At 42.6% G+C, this 16,410-nt stretch overlaps 1 protein-coding gene across 1 annotated transcript in view; it reads right to left on the reverse strand.

Moving 5' to 3' along the window:
- Positions 1–16,410, reverse strand: part of PCCA (propionyl-CoA carboxylase subunit alpha) — a 384,189-nt gene that overhangs the window by 362,475 nt on the left and 5,304 nt on the right. The window contains exons 2-4 of the mRNA XM_034758211.1: positions 10,140–10,217; positions 8,161–8,208; positions 8,000–8,068 (exon numbers count right to left, since the gene is read on the reverse strand). Of these exons, the coding sequence (XP_034614102.1) occupies positions 8,000–8,068; positions 8,161–8,208; positions 10,140–10,217 (195 nt within the window). The remainder of the gene's footprint in view (positions 1–7,999; positions 8,069–8,160; positions 8,209–10,139; positions 10,218–16,410) is intronic.

A 16,410-nucleotide genomic window follows, 5' to 3' on the forward strand; every position in this document is an offset into this window, starting at 1 on the left:
CAGGGCTCAGGAGCAGGACGGTGCTGCTGTGGTCTGAACAATGAGCCTATTGGTGAGTGCCTTAAAGAGACAGCGTACAGTCTCTTGTAGACTTCCCCAGCAGCCAGCGCGCGCACATACAGTCACTCACACACACACCCCTCCCAACAAAAAATCTAGATATTCATTTTTAAAAAGTTACCATAGGGATAATTACTCCAGCCACGACAGGTTAGGCATTTTAGAACTCACTACTCAAAGAATTTTAAGCATCAGAGAGAAATAAAATGATGAACTGCATAGACCAGTCAAAAAACTAATAACAGCACTTTGAAAGAATAAAGTTACAGGGAATGTGTGTGCATTGCAGGAAGTACCAAGAAGTAACAACAACAACTAGTATGTGCTGGGAGATGAGTGTAAGAGAGACAGAAAGACACTGTGTGTGGGTGGGTGTGGGAGAGGGAGTGCACGCGTGCTGGCTGCTGGGGAAGTCTATGAGAGACCATGCGCTGTCTCTTTAAGGCACTCACCAGAAGGCTCATTGTTCAGACCACAGCAGCTCTGTCCTGCTCCTGAGCCCTGTCCACCCTCCCCTACTCCACGGAGATAGGGTACATGGGCAGTGGGGAGACAAACACCCTGACATCAGTGACCCTCATCCTCCCCCCGCTCTGCACGTTAAGCAGGAGGGTCCCAGGAGCAGCTGACCAGGGGCTCCAAGGCAGAGGGCAGGAGCAATGTGGCTGCAGAGCAATGGGGGAGGGGCACCTGAACACATGCCACCAGACGTGTGCTGTTCTGCTAATCAAGTGCGCGGCACTTGATTGACTTTTGGGCAGCCGTGCAACCACGCAGCTTACAGGGAACACAGGTTACCAGAATTCCCAGTCCTACAACCAATTGCTCCTGTTACATCTTACTGTAAAGACTCTCACTTGGAGCCAGGAAAGTTAGTTCATAAAAATTATTTCACTAGCTATAGTTTTGAATGTCAAATCTAGAGTGAATATTAATTAAACTTGTCAAAGCAAAATTTGAGATGCTATTAGTTACAGTCAAGTCAGTCAGATTACAATACCCAGTATGATGCATTCACTTAATGTAGTTTAATTTGGGAATATGGAATTTAAACTTCTCCAATTCGGGGGACTCAAATGTTTAGAGAAAGTAACCTAAATATTTAGTCCTAAATATTGGGGTAACCCGTCCCTCCTTACTAATCCACACCCCCATTAATTTTGGCAGGAGACCGGAGGTGGCTGCTGGCCTGAATCCTCTCGGCCACCCTGGTTTCACCTCACATTGGGCAGCCACTCCTCTGTGCACAACATAGGTCTCCCCTCCACCAAATAGGCGTTTTGTTGGTTTCGTTTTATTTTGTGACAGCTGCCTAGGATGGTCATTATCTCAATCCAGGAGATCTTGTAGTGGTAGCCTGGGGAGGGGAGTGGGGGGAAGAGGAGGAAAGGAAAGAGACCTCTGAGTCCCCTAACCCTCAAACATAGGAAACAGGAAAGGCTCCCGACTCCTTTGCAGTGACCTGTGGTTAGATAAATGAGTCTTGTCTGCTTGTAAGCAGACATTAGGGGTCTGATCCAAAGCCCACTGAAGCTGAAGTCCAGTAGAACACTTTCCTTTAACAGGTGTTGGATCAGACCCCATGACCAACACCAGTTCAGGTACACTAATAGTACCAAGGGTAGAAACACTACTGTAGATAGCATGGAGCCACTCTTATTTCCATGCTGTGTTAAAGGATGTGCTGGTACAGTCTAGCATCTGGACTCTACCTACATTATCTAAACCTGGCTCATGCACATTCACCCCCTTCCCCTCCAATTTGTGTACATAAACCGGAATAATTAGAGGACTGAATTCTAGAATTCTCTCTCAAGAAAGGAATATTTGACTGATAGTGAATAAAGGAAACATGGTGGAAATAACAAATCATGTCTTTAGTTTTCCAATGCATAGGGGTTCCCCCCCTCCCCATAGATGTTTTGTTTAAACCGGTTATCCATTATACTTACAAAAAATACAACCAGATTTAAAACTTTGTTGTTTCAGTACTGTTTCTTTTAAGGAATCCACATTATTCATCTGCTTTCCTTTAGGTGTTTTTAAGCTGCTTATTAAATAGCTACAATAATTCATTAAATGCTACAGTTATATTTATTAGTCTTTAGTTCCCTAGGTACTTAAGTAGACACTATGTTTACCCGTTTGTAGTCTTGCAGGGCCTCATCTGTCCTCCATGAACCAAAATGCCATTTAGATGCCATCTACACTACAATAAAAACCCTGTGGCACAGCTGCAGCTGGCCTGGCTCAGTTGACTTGGGCTTACCAAGCTAAAAATTGCAGTATAGACCAGTGGTTCTCAAAGCTGGTCAGCCACTTGTTCAGGGAAAAGTCTCTGGTGGGCGGGCCCGGTTTGTTTACCTGCTGCGTCCGCAAGTTTGGCTGATCGCGGCTCCCACTGGCCGCGGTTCGCCGCTCCAGGTCGATGAGGGCTGCGGGAAGGGCGGCCAGCACATCTCTCAGCCCATGCCGCTTCCCACAGCCCCCATTGGCCTGGAGCGGCAAACCGCAGCCAGTGGGAGCCACGATCGGCCGAACCTGTGGACGCGGCAAGTAAACAAACCAGCCCGGCCCGCCAGGGGCTTTCCCTGAACAAGCAGCGGACTGGCTTTGAAAACCACTGATGTAGACATTCAGCTAGCCCAAGCTCTGTAACCCTTCCTTCCTTCCACCACCACCAACACTCCCTCTTCCCCCCCCCCGCCCCACACACACAGGGTCACAGAGCCCGAACTCCATCCAGAGTCTGAACATCTACCTTGCAATTTTTAGCCCCACAGCCTGAGCTAATTGACCCAGGCTCTAAGACTTGGTACCGTGGGGGTTTTTTAGTGCAGTGTAAACATACCCCAAATGTCTTTGATACTGCTTCATTTCATTCAACACACCCCATGCTATCACAGCAAAATTATTTGAATACATCCAGACATTCTTTAAGCTTTTCATTCTTGCTTCTGCCTCTCTTTCCTTCTTTCCCCATTCTCCCCTATTAGTGTGGTTCAGAACTTTGCTGGAATTTTATATGTTCCCAATTAATATTAAATAGGTTTATTGTGCCTTAGCTTTCCCAATCAGTTTTTCGGTTCAAGCCTCTAGTTCTGTGTGTTGGGGTGTACAAACCCCACATTGAGCAACAAGGGCTAAAGTGCTCATTTTGGGCTCAGCCAGCCCCGCCCCTTGACGCCTGCAACAAATGCTCCATCTGCTGGAGGAATTAAAAGGTAGCAAATTATCTCAGTTGGCGAGCCATGCTGAAGGTGAGCAGATCTGCAGCCCACAACTCCAGCAGAGCAGAGAGAAACCTAAAGGCTCTGACGCAGCTGCCCAAAGGGGCCCTCCATGAGGAAAGGGAGGACCCTCCACAGAGACAAGCAGAGAAGGAAGTATTCTGTGGCCCTGGACAGTGGCAACTCCCTCTTGCTTCATTGAGATTTGGATTTTCCCATCAGGCAAAGGCCTTGGACTGAGGTGACCCTAAGGGAGGACAACTGGAAGAGGCCTAGGGAGGACAGCCTTAAGTAGACTTGGTTGCCAGGTTAGTGGTAGCTAAAAGGGCCCTGGGTCAGAGCCCAGTAGAGTGGGAGGGCTCAGGCTTCCCGCCCCACAACCCCCTTGGCAGTCCAGGGTTGTGGCCGTGGGCTTTCCAACCAGACCCTAAGTGGAGACCATTGTCAGTTAATTTAATATAGTAGAGAACCCTGGATGATACTCTGATTGATAGAGCCAAACTTTATTCTAAAGAAAAATGATTAGGTAAGCAGACAGGCAGACAATTACCAGGTACTACAATTATACTCACATTCAAAGATAGAATGGTGTATCAATGGGTGATCAGTCCACTGACAACAGAATGAAGTATAGCCTTATAATCCTGTAACTGAGGGCAGGTCTGTGCTGCTTTTCCACAGCAGTATCACTTGCCCCATAACCTCAGCCGTGCAGAACACACCACCATCCACAGCCTCAGGAACAACTCTGACATCATAATCAAAAAGGCTGACAAAGGAGATGCTGTCATCATTATGACTAGGTCAGAATATGAACAAGAGGCTACTAGGCAGCTCTCTAACACCACATTCTACAGGCCATTACCCTCTGATCCCACTGGGGGTTACCAAAAGAAACTACACCATTTGCTCAAGAAACTCCCTGAAAAAGCACAGGAACAAATCTGCACAGACACACCCCTAGAACTCTGAGCAGGGGAATTCTATCTGCTACCCAACATCCACAAACCTGGAAACCCTGGATGCACCATCATCTCAGGCATTGGCACCCTGACAGCAGGATTGTCTGGTTATGTAGACTCTCTCCTCAGGCCCCACGCTACCAGCACTCCCAGCTATCTTCGAGACACCACTGACTTCCTGAGGAAACTACAATCCATTGGTGATCTTCCAGAAAACACTATCCTGGCCACTAGAGATATAGAATATAGAAGCCATCTACACCAACATTCCACACAAAGATGGACTAAAAGCAGTCAGGAACAGTATCCCCGATAATGTCACGGCAAACCTGGTGGCTAAACTTTGTGACTTTGTCCCCAAATGTGAAATAGTTGTGGGTGAGGACAATGTATACCTTCAAGTCAATGGCACTGCTATGGGTACCCACATGGCCCCACAGTATGCCAACATTTTTATGGCTGACTTAGAACAATGCTTCCTCAGCTCTCGTCCCCTAATGCCCCTACTCTACTTGCGCTACATTGATGACATCTTCATCATCTGGACCAATGGAAAAGAAGCCCTTGAGGAATTCCACCATGGATTTCAACAATTTCCATCCCACCATCAACCTCAGCCTGGACCAGTCCACACAAGAGATCCACTTCCTGGACACTACAGTGCTAATAAGCGATGGTCACAAACACCACCCTATACCAGAAACCTACTGACTGCTATACTTGTTTACATGCTTCCAGCTTTAATCCAGACCACACCACACGATCCAATGTCTATAGCCAAGCTCTAAGATACAACCACATTTCTGCCAATCCCTCAGACAGAGACAAACACCTACAAGATCTCTATCAAGCATTCTTAAAACAACAATACCCACCTGCTGAAGTGAAGAAACAGATTGACAGAGCCAGAAGAATACCCAGAAGTCACTTACACCAGGACAGGCCCAACAAACAAAGTAACAGAACACCGCTAGCCATCACCTTCAGCCCTCAACTAAAACCTCTTCAGCGCATCAACCTATCCTGAAGGACAATCCTTTACTCTCACAGATATTGGGAGACAGGCCAGTCCTTGCTTACAGACAGCTCCCCAACCTGAAGCAAATACTCACCAGCAACCACACACCAAAAACACTAACCCAGGAACCTATCCTTTCAACAAAGCCCATTGCCAACTCTGTCCACATATCTATTCAAGGGACACCATCATAGGACCTAATCACATCAGCCACACTATCAGAGGCTTGTTCACCTGCACATCTACCAATGTGATATATGCCATCATGTGCCAGCAATGCCACTCGGGCATTGGCCAAACCGGACTGTCTCTACGCAAAAGAATAAATGGACACAAATCAGACATCAAGAATTACAACATTCAAAAACCAGTCAGAGAACACTTCAACCTCCCTGGTCACTCAATGACAGATCTAAAAATCGCAATTCTCCAACCAAAAACAACTTCACAAACAGACTCCAACAAGAAACTGCAGAATTGGAATTAATTTGCAAACTGGACACCATTAAATTAGGCTTGAATAAAGATGGGAAGTGGATGGGCCATTACATAAAGGAAAAACTATTTCCCCATACTAATTTTTTCTCCTACTGTTACTCACACCTTCTTGTCAACTGTTGGAAATGATTATCACTACAAAAAAATTTTCCTCCTGCTGCTAATAGCCCACCTTAATTGATTAGTATTGTTATAGTGTGTGTGACACTCATTTTTTTCCATGTTCTCTGTGTATATATATCTTCCTACTGTATTTTCCACTGCATGCATCCGATGAAGTGGGTTTTAGCCCACGAAAGCTTATGCTCAAATTTGTTAGTCTCTAAGGTGCCACAAGAACTCCTGGTTCTTATTGCTGCTTAAGTTGATCTAACTTACGTTGCTCAGGGATGTGAAAAAGCCCCCACCCTAAGTGATGCAAGTTTCACGCTATCCACATCCGCACTAGGCCAGCAGAGCTGTAGTGTAAACTTGCCCTTAATTATATACTTTTGGGTATTAACTAGAGTTTTCCACAATTTAGCAAAACTACTCCTCTTATAATGCTAATTAACATTAAACCTATACATTACCATGTTCACATTTCTGCCACCTCTTTATTGGCTTTTTACATTATACATAGTTTAAACTAACCTCTGCACCAATACCCTTCCCATGTTATCAATACAGACAGCATTTTAATAATTTATTAAAAAAAAAAAAAAAAAAAAAACCACCACACAATTCTCAAAAACACTCACTAAAAACTGTGCTAAACCCAGTTATAATCAAAATATAGCTACAACATAACCCTGGTTTATGGCCTTACTAGCTTCAATTTTCCCATCTTACCATCTCAAACTTATCTTCATGCTAACTAACTCATTTTCCCATACTCCTCTATACTTAGCAGGCATGCTCCCTGCTGCGGTGTAGGCATACCCTAGTGAAACAGTAGGCTATTAACTGCACCCACTTAATCCTTGGCTTCCAACTAAACCGGCAAAAGCACCATTTACTGATAACTGACACTGACACCTGCCCACTAGGAACTAAACAAGAGACCAAAAACTCATTTCACAGTACACTGAACAGCAATATCTTCCAATTACCACTGGCCTGGACTGAATTTCAGCCAGAGGTTATGAAGGTACTCTATTCTTCTCAGGGACAAAAGGATGGTCCAGTAGGACCATCCAGGGGTTTAGACTCTAACCTGGGTTTTGAAACCCAGGGTCAACCCCCTGCTCTCCTACAGTCTTCATGTGTGACCTCAGGCAAGTCGTTAGTGGCTGGTCCGGACTACAAGGGTATGAATTGCAGAGTGCCCTGAAGTGATGCACTCTAAATGCTCCATGCAGACCCTGCTGCCGTAAACTTAAAGATACTTTGAAATAGGGACTACATCAGTGTGAACAAACAAGACTATGTTAACATGAAGTAGGTACCTTTAAGTTTATGCCAGTAGGGTATTACACGGGCAGTCAGAGAGCTCTACAATTCACACCTCTAATCTGGTTGTGGCACTGTGTAGATAAGCCCTTAAATTCTGTGCCTCAGTTCCCCCATCTACAAAAATGGGGAAGAGTACACCCTACCTCACAAGAGATGTTGAGAGGAGAACTATAGTAGAGACTGTGAGGTGCTCCGATACGATGGCAATGGGGCTATAAGTACCAAAGATAGATTTACGCCATTATCGGCACTCAGACATTCAGTCCCCTGGAATGATTTTCAACAGTCCTTGACAATTTTTTTTAAATAAAGGAACACCAACTTTTTCCCCATAATTTCACCCCACAGAAGACTTTCCCGTTAGCCTACCTACCTCTTGGAAACCCAACTTTCGCTTCCATCATTCTTATACTGCTTCATTCTCCCTTCCCCATTTGTATAAACTCCTTTTACAAACACTGTTACTAGTTACCTACTATTTCCAGTTGGTCAGAGTCAAATAAAAAAAAAAAAGCTATCCACTTGCTACCTCTTCCTCTGTAATAAAGTTATTATCTAAACTAGTGTAGGATACTTTACTTTTGCTGTATTAGGCCAGGTTTACACTACCTGCTCCCCATGCATTGCATATGGAGCCTAAGCACCTAATTCAGGCTTTGTGGATTCCAGAGATTTCCTAGGTGCCTAAAGGTTAGGTGTCACATTGCCAGGTGGTGCAACACTTTAATTCCTTTGTTGTTCAGCAAGAAGCTTTAAAAAAAAAAAAAAAAAAAAAAAAAAAAAAAGACAATACTTACAGCACTGGAATCAACATCACTATGTATAGCAACAGTTTTAATGCCCATCTTCTTGCATGTTTTAATCACCTATTTATTTAAAAAGAGAGAGTTTTCAGTATTTAAGTAATCTTATAGCAAAAAAGTTCAAGAATGATAAATGCTTTAAAGTTATAACTTACCCTGCATGCAATCTCTCCTCTGTTGGCAATAAGGAGTTTCTCAAATGTCTGAAGGAGGAAGATAGATATTGACGAATCAACATTTTTCTTTTTAAAGACAAATATAACTAAAAAACCAAACACTCCAGTAAAAAAAAAAAAAAAAAAAAAAAAAAAAAAAAACCTCAAAAAAAAAAAAAAAAAAAAAAAAAAAAAAAAAAAACCTTCGTTCATACCACAGTCTAATCTTGATTGTCTTCCTTTCAGTTAGAATAATCAATTCAGATCAACAGTGATCAAACTGGTCTTCTTCCATGTAATTTTGCCAGCTCAGAATTGGAATTTGCTGTTCGATCAGGCTTGAACTCTTTGGCTCTGTCCACATTTAGGAGTTTTGTCACTTTAACTACGCTGGCATAATTAAGAGGGAGTACCCTCCCAGTGCAGACACAGTTATACTAGAATATGGGCCTGTCGACACAGTAACGTTACAGCACTGTAAGCCAAGGTATGAATTTAAGACACTGTAGTTATACTATTAGGTCTCCTGGTGTGGAAACACTTGTTTCAATATAGCAGTGCCTCCCCCTCCCGGCCTCAGTTTCTTACATCGCTTTGGGAAGTGTTTAGTCCAAATTTAAAAAAAAAAAAAAGAAGAGCCACTTATTCCAAAATAAGAGTGGCCACAAAGGGAGCTAAACAAGTATAGTTATGTGAAATAAAGCAAGTCAATTCTGCAATAGACACACTAAACAGGAGGAGCCACTGAACTCTTGTTCCTGCTATTACAGAGGACACATTTTACATCCAGAAAGAAACAACATGTTGCTCAAAAACAATGTGTGATGTCTTTCCTGAGTAGATCATTTCCTCTAATTAGTAGAAGATCTTGAAATTCAGTCCGATTCAGTTTTTTTAAATAACGTTCAGATAACTGAGTTTGAGCTCCATTGACACCCACTACCCCCTGCACGTACCCACAGGACTTCCAATTAACAGATTGAGGGAAGCTAAGCACCCTGTTTCACTGCCAATATAGAGCTATCCTTATGACAGAGAGGAAATTAACCATAGTGGGAGAGGGAGGAGCAGTCTTGAATAAGTGACAGTCGAGACTTGTAGGAAATGTTGCAAGTGCAAATTCATGATCAAATTCTCCAAGAATGAAGTTACTTTTAAGAAAGTGTTCTACAACTCCCGTTCCCCCTGCCCTTCATTTTCTAATATAGCGGTCATCCCTTGTCAGTTGCTTCTATGCAGTCATGTAAATCTATGGCTTGTATTCCCCAGAGTGAAACACAGCTGCCATACTTTCCCCTCAATACCAGAGCACATGCAGCCACAGTATTTGCAATCATCCAAGCAAATTTACTTAGAGGGAAGCCAAGTGAATGTACCTCCCATTAGAAAAAGTTTTGCTTGGCTAGTAGCTGCAGACCTAGATTGCTACTTCCTGAATCAATTGGTGGGCCAGAAAAAAAAAGCTGGCAACCTCCTCAAACTCTTCTCTGCTAGCCCTATAAAGTCTCATCTTTATACCTTCCTAGCATGTGAACTGTTTGTAAACATTAGATTTGGAAGACATGTTAGGTCATTTAATAAATGTCCTGCTGCTAATGCAGAGTTGCTGTCTATAGTAATTTGCAGTGTTTTGTCCAATCTAGCTTTAAAGAGTCTCAAGAAACGGGGACTCCACCTCTTCAAAAATGATGACTACGTGTAGTGTAAATAACTATTTTAAATGTTAAAATAGAAAGAAATGTACATTATGTCCAGGGCATGGGCAAATACACTCCCAAGAATAAGGATAATTTATTTGCCCGAAGAGTAAGGTTTTTTTTTGGTTTTTTTTTTTAAATCCAACATTTAAGGAGTTTTGCTAGTGACAAGCAGTCTCACTAAGACTACTAGTGTTAATCATTTCTCCAGTGCTTATGCTAACTTTTGGCTTTCAAATAATGTTTATGGTACAGTATAGTCAAGCGATTTTATAAACTTACCTTTTCATTGGGATCATATTCAGCTGTATAGAATGTACGTGACGTTATAAGGCACCATCTTGAATGGCGTGCTGCACACTACAAAAAACATGGAGGGGATAAGGATTCAAATTACAGATGTTCGGTTAATTAAAAATAATTTATACATAAAATAATTTTCTTCAAGTAATGCTAAGCTGCAAGGAAGTTAAAAACAAAAAACATCACCACCCCACCCCCACACTTGAAACTTTACATTTAAACTTTAAAAAAATTCAGGAAGTTTCAGGGAAGTTTTTTATTAAATACAAGACATGAAAAACGTCTCCCTATGTATTGTATTTGATCTAAAACTTATTCCATTGCCAAACAAGAGCACTGATTCTTCATGGCACGATCAGTGATTAAAGTTAAAATTGCAAGAGTACCGAAAGTTATAAGCCTTTAATGTTCTTTTACTACCACATTCTCCCCCCCCACCCCTTTTTTTTTTTTTTTTTTTTTTTTTAAAAGGGTAGCTTTTCTCCTTATGATTTTAGGTTGGGGGGGGGGGAAAGCTTTGTTTTAATTTAAAAAGGGGGGAGAAGAATTGAGTGCCTCTCACAAGAGATGTATTGAGAGAGAACTAGAAAGAATTTAGTTCTGATAGAGAAGCTTGAACATACCACACTGGTCTGCCAGTATATCTCAGACCTGAAATGCTGCATCTCCTGGGATTATAGTTTCTGCCTCAGAAGCACGTAAAGCAGGCAAAAGTGATTTTATGTGGCTAAGAAACTACTAGAGGACCAGGTTAAGACTAAGTTTTCTTAGGTTCAAATTAGCATTTTGGCCAGAAGTGTCCAGAACTAAAAGGACAGTACATTTTCATCTACTGTCCTACTCCCTTATATATCCACCAACACATCTGTCCATCCTCAATGATTTTGGAATTTGTTTACAAAAGGATTGTTAGCAGTTCACAGCTTAAATACCAAGTTTTTCTATTTCATGTAGTTTAAAATAACAAAAGCCAAATAATTAGTTTCCCCTCAGAAGTGCTTATAAAGAGTTGTTTAAGTGTATTCTTTAAAGCTGGTGAAGTAGAAAGATTTGATAGTCTATTTGACCAGTACGTCAGACTACTTGAAATGTCATTTTGAGTCTCCGGGCAGCAATTCTGGAAGAGCAGTGAAAGATGTCCACACACAAGAATGACTAACTTACAGGAGGTAGCAAAAGCTCAGAGAGATACTGTTTGTGCATCACCCATCTTTTCCTAGGACACATGTATCTACCGAAACTGCCATCTTATGGAAGACGATCTAGTGGAACAAAGATTAAAGTCTGCATGTAGTAGCTTTTGCAATCTCTCAACTGTTGTGAATGAAATTGTGGGTCAACTGATGTGGCTTATAAGTTTAAACTATTACTAATTCTACTAAAAGCAGAGCTCCTATAGTGACAAAGGCTATGTCTACATTGCGTACCTTACAGCAGCACAGCTGTGCCACTACTTCTACCCATTGCAGAGAGAGATGCAGACCCAACAAAAATCTAGGTGTTTGGGAAGAGATGGAGACAGGGTGACGCAGTGGTTCTCAGACTGTGGCCCACAAAGCACTGCCAGAAAGTGTGCAGAGCTATTCCTGTTCCAATGGCTTAAGCTTCACTAATTGTAGCAAAAAGAACAGGAGTACTTGTGGCACCTTAGAGACTAACAAATTTATTAGAGCATAAGCTTTCGTGGACTACAGCCCACTTCTTCGGATGCATACAGAGTGGAATAAATATTGAGGATTATATATATATAAAACTAATTGTAGCGCAGTCCAAGACTTCCAAGGGGCAAAGAGTTATTATATATAATTTTTAAGGCACACATGCACCATCCCCTCACAGTCATCTCTCTAAAGCCCACCTGGCTGCTTCATGACTCTTCCCACCCACCCAGGGATTTGTTTTTTCACACAAGAATGATCAGGTTCAGACAATACTAAAATTAAAATAGCAACAAAAATACATAGCAGGACAAAACCAAACTGCAAAAGTGACTTGGACAGTCTAAAGCTGTATGGAATACAGACAGAGAAAGATTAGGAAACAAAGGAAATATAGAGCCCTAGACCCTTGAAGATTACTCGGGATTTAAATACAAAATGGGGTGGAGGGTAATAAATAATTACATAATTGCACTATCAAGTTGAGTTTTTCCAACTGCCTGCCCTTATGTGTTTTCCATATAACCAAGCTCTATATATGTACCACAAGAAACTGCTATCTGATGAGATGAGTGAGTGAGTGTGAACACGACACAGACATACTGGGCTAGAGAAAAGGAGGAAAAATGAAGCTTGAAGAAAAATAAATAAAATAAAGTATATTCGGAGGCCAAATTAAGTGGGGTTGTGCAAAGAGTGGGACAAGTACATGGAAGAATGTGAAGGGTAGAAGGTAAAATTTTGTATTCTATTCTGGAAAGAACAGGAGTACTTGTGGCACCTTAGAGACTAACAAATTTATTGTATATATATGTTCCATTCTATATGCATCCGAAGAAGTGGGCTGTAGTCCACGAAAGCTTATGCTCTAATAAATTTGTTAGTCTCTAAGGTGCCACAAGTACGTCTGTTCTTTTTGCGGATACAGACTAACACGGCTGCTACTCTGAAACCTGTTATTCTGGAAAGGGCAAACCAGAGAACATGAATAGGGAGAGTAGATGGGTGCAGGAGTGGGCCATATATTCCAACTTCTACATGTGAAATAGAAGAATGGACACCTCATTTTGGCTGGACTGAGAGAGGAAGAGGGGGAAGGGGACACACATACACACACAGCCTCTGCCCATCACCACCACCACCCCCCCCAACAGAAAGGCACCATCTTCTTTTTGTACACTACTACAGAAGGGTAGGGAAACCCACAAGAGCTCAATCACACACACATTCAACAAAATCTTTGCAAGTTAATGTCATTCACTGGAAGAAGAGCTTCTGATGGTTTATAGTGTCCGAACCAAGTGTGTACAGCTAATTTAGAAAGAGAGGCTACTAAACTGTCTTGTAAACACCACAATACCAAGCCATTTAACTCTGAAGGCACAGGAGAAGCCAGAAGATTTTTGTGCTAGAGAAGCAAATTAGAAGGGAAGAAATAGAAAAGTTACAGTCAGTGGTAATTAAAACGGATTTAAGGCCTTGGAATTTATTGAAAACACCTTTTAACATTCGAAGAGGAAAGCTGTCCTGCAGTTAGAGAACTGAAAAAGTAAGAAATCTTATTCAACTGTTTTAATTATAATATAAATTTTGACAGGAACTTCATCTTACTTTTATGAAAATTACTTAATTCATTTACAAAGCTTCTATATTAAACAAATCACAATGATTTTCCTCTTTTTCCTGTATTGAAAATACTAAGAGAATCAAACTGAAATTCTGTACTGAGTTTACATTTGCTGTATAGTTTGTCAGACTAGGTGCTTAAGTACACAGACTTGTAATCTAACTCAGTGTGTTGCAGTTAGTTGTGTCTTTAACAACCCACTCAAAGTAAGGTTTAAGTCAAATTTGCTTCAACTGGAAGCAAAACCAGATTTTTTTTTTAAACTAAGAGCAGTTAGTTGAGCCTGTATTGATAGGACCAGAGTTTGGCAACTCTGTGCTAGCTGAGGTATCTATAAAACAAGTTGGAAGCACTTCAACAATGATTTTACAATGCATTTTACAGAGCCACAAAGACAGAGGCTTGGTCTACACTACAAAGTTAGGTCTACGTAAGTCACCTTGCATCAGCCTAGTTATACTTGTGTCTATGCTCAAAATTTGTCTACCACTGATGTAAGTACCCCATTATGGCAATGCGGTTTGGGGAAGTCAGCCTGTCATGGTTGACGCAGTGCAAGTATAGACACCTAGGTTGACCTTAACAGTTCTCCAGCAGCTGTCCCACAATGCCAGACACTGACCACATTGGTCACAACTGTGAACTCCACTGCCCAGGGGTCACAGACACCAGGAACCCCACACAACCTGTACAAAGCCCACATTTTTTAAATACCTTTTCCTGATTTCCAAGTTTGATAATTACACCTAGCAGCTCTTCCATGTTGCACACAAGTGCCCAATGGACCATGCTGCCTACATGCTCCAGACGTGCACCTCCCTGGAGTAGACAGGAGGCATTGGATTTCTTAGGCCTGTGGGAAGAATAGTCTGTGCAAGCACAGTTACGGAGCAGTCCTGGAAATATGGACATTAACAGACAGATTGCACGGGGGATGCAGGCAAAGGGGTGTGACAGGGATCAGCAGCAGTGCTGCATGAAAGCAAAGGAACTGCAGCAGGTATACCAGAAGGCCAGTCAGGCCCAATAGTTGATCTGGTGCTGAGCCACAGATCTGCTGCTTTTAATACAAGCTGCCTGGCACAGTTGGCAGAGACCCCACCAGCACCCTGCAGAGCACCATGGGTTCCTCTGAAGAGCCCAGGATGCAGACCCCTCCTGTGAACAGCAAGGAGAAGGAAGATGGGAGACAGGGGACATACAATCAGGTCCAGCTATGCCAAGAGCCAGAATCCATTCAAGACTCCAGCACAGTCTAGTCAGTTCCGGCAGCTAAGCCCAATGCAGGGGAAGAAACCTCAGGAAAAGTTTGTGAATCCATTTCCTGTTACCAGGGTGGATACAAATCATTGATTTGTAAAAAATATACATTTTTTTTTAATTAAATGCTTTTTTTTTCCCCTCAAACACCTATCTAAAGATACATTATAGCTCAAAGATATCTCATCATGGAATAGGGATTATAAATTCTAACTCTATAGTATGAGACAATATGAAGACAGAAGCTTGGTCTACACTACAAAGTTAGGTCTATGTAATGTTCAAGAAAAGTTTTGTAAATGAGTTCATGGATTAGGGACTCAATCTTATGGAGTTAAGTTACAGTAACTCCCCACTTAACACCCTCTTGCTTAACGTTGTTTCGATCTTACGTCCCTCAATTACAGAACATACTCCATTTAAAGTTGTGCAATGCTTCGCTATAATGTTGTTTGGCTGCCTGCTTTGTCCACAGCTGGCAGCCCCATCAGCTCCCCTATGCCCTCCCTCCCCCACAGCGCCTCCCGCCCACCGGCAGACCCCACAGATCAGCACCTTCCCACTCCTCCCCCCGACTCTTGCCCATGGCAATCAGCTGGCTTGCGGCATTCAGGAGGGAGGAGCGAGGACTCAGCGCCCCAGCTTCCCCTCCCTCCCCTGCCTCCCGAACGCCGCAAGCCAGCTGCTGCGGGCAGGAGGCAGGAGAGAGAGGGGAGAGCCTGCGCGCCGAGTCCTCGCTCCTCCCCCTTCCCTCCTGTTCCCTGAATGTCGCAAGCCAGCCGATTGCCGTGGGCAGGAGGAGCAAGGACGTGATGTGCGGAGTAAAGGGGGGGAGAAGAGGTGGGTTAAGGGTGGGAGCTTGGGGGAAGGGTGGCGTGGGCAGGCTGAGGGTTGAGCCCCCCGCCCCTGCTGCTTGCAGAGTAGGGGAAGCTGCCACTGCGCAATGTGTTTCTCCTAGCCTACAGCACCTTCAGCCTCCTTGCCTGCCTCATCTCCAGTGAGAGTGGGCTGTGCCTGTGTGGGGTAAAGCGGGGCCACCTCCCAACTATAGTACTGTACAGCAAAAAAAAAAAAAAAAAAAAAAAATTCCCCTGGAACCTAACCTAACCTCATTTACATTCATTCTTATGGGGAAACTGGATTCGCTTAACATCGTTTCCCTTAAAGTCACATTTTTCAGAAACATAACTACAACATTAAGTGAAGAGTTACTGTACAAGCATTAAAAAACAAATGGGACAAGCACTCTCTCTAGTTCATTTTCTTGCAAATATTCTCAATACTTGGTACCAAGGTGAAAGCTTTACTGCCGAAGAAGAGGAGCTGGCTAGGACATGGATATCCTGCAATCATCCCTCCATAATGCCAACTATAATAAACTTCAGAGCGAAGGGTGAACCATTCAAGAAATATGTTTGCTGATGATGTTTTAAAGAAAGTCACACCAGTGAAGCGGTGGAAGTCACTTCAACAGTCTCTGGATCCAAGTGCTTAAGTGATAATCTCACTTTCAACAGCATTAGCTTCTTCTGCCAGCGTAAAAAGAATATTTTCTTCCTTTGGACTAATTCATTTCAAATTGAGATATCATTTGGGATTTGAAAAAAAAAACAGGAAAGCTTGTTTTTCTTTTCCAGATTATGAACAAACAGGAAAATGAAGGTGAAGACGACTGAGTTAACTGCAGAAGCTAATATTTTAAATT

Source organism: Trachemys scripta, chromosome 1, assembly GCF_013100865.1.
Source record: "Trachemys scripta elegans isolate TJP31775 chromosome 1, CAS_Tse_1.0, whole genome shotgun sequence".
NCBI classification, from domain to species: Eukaryota; Metazoa; Chordata; order Testudines; family Emydidae; genus Trachemys; species Trachemys scripta.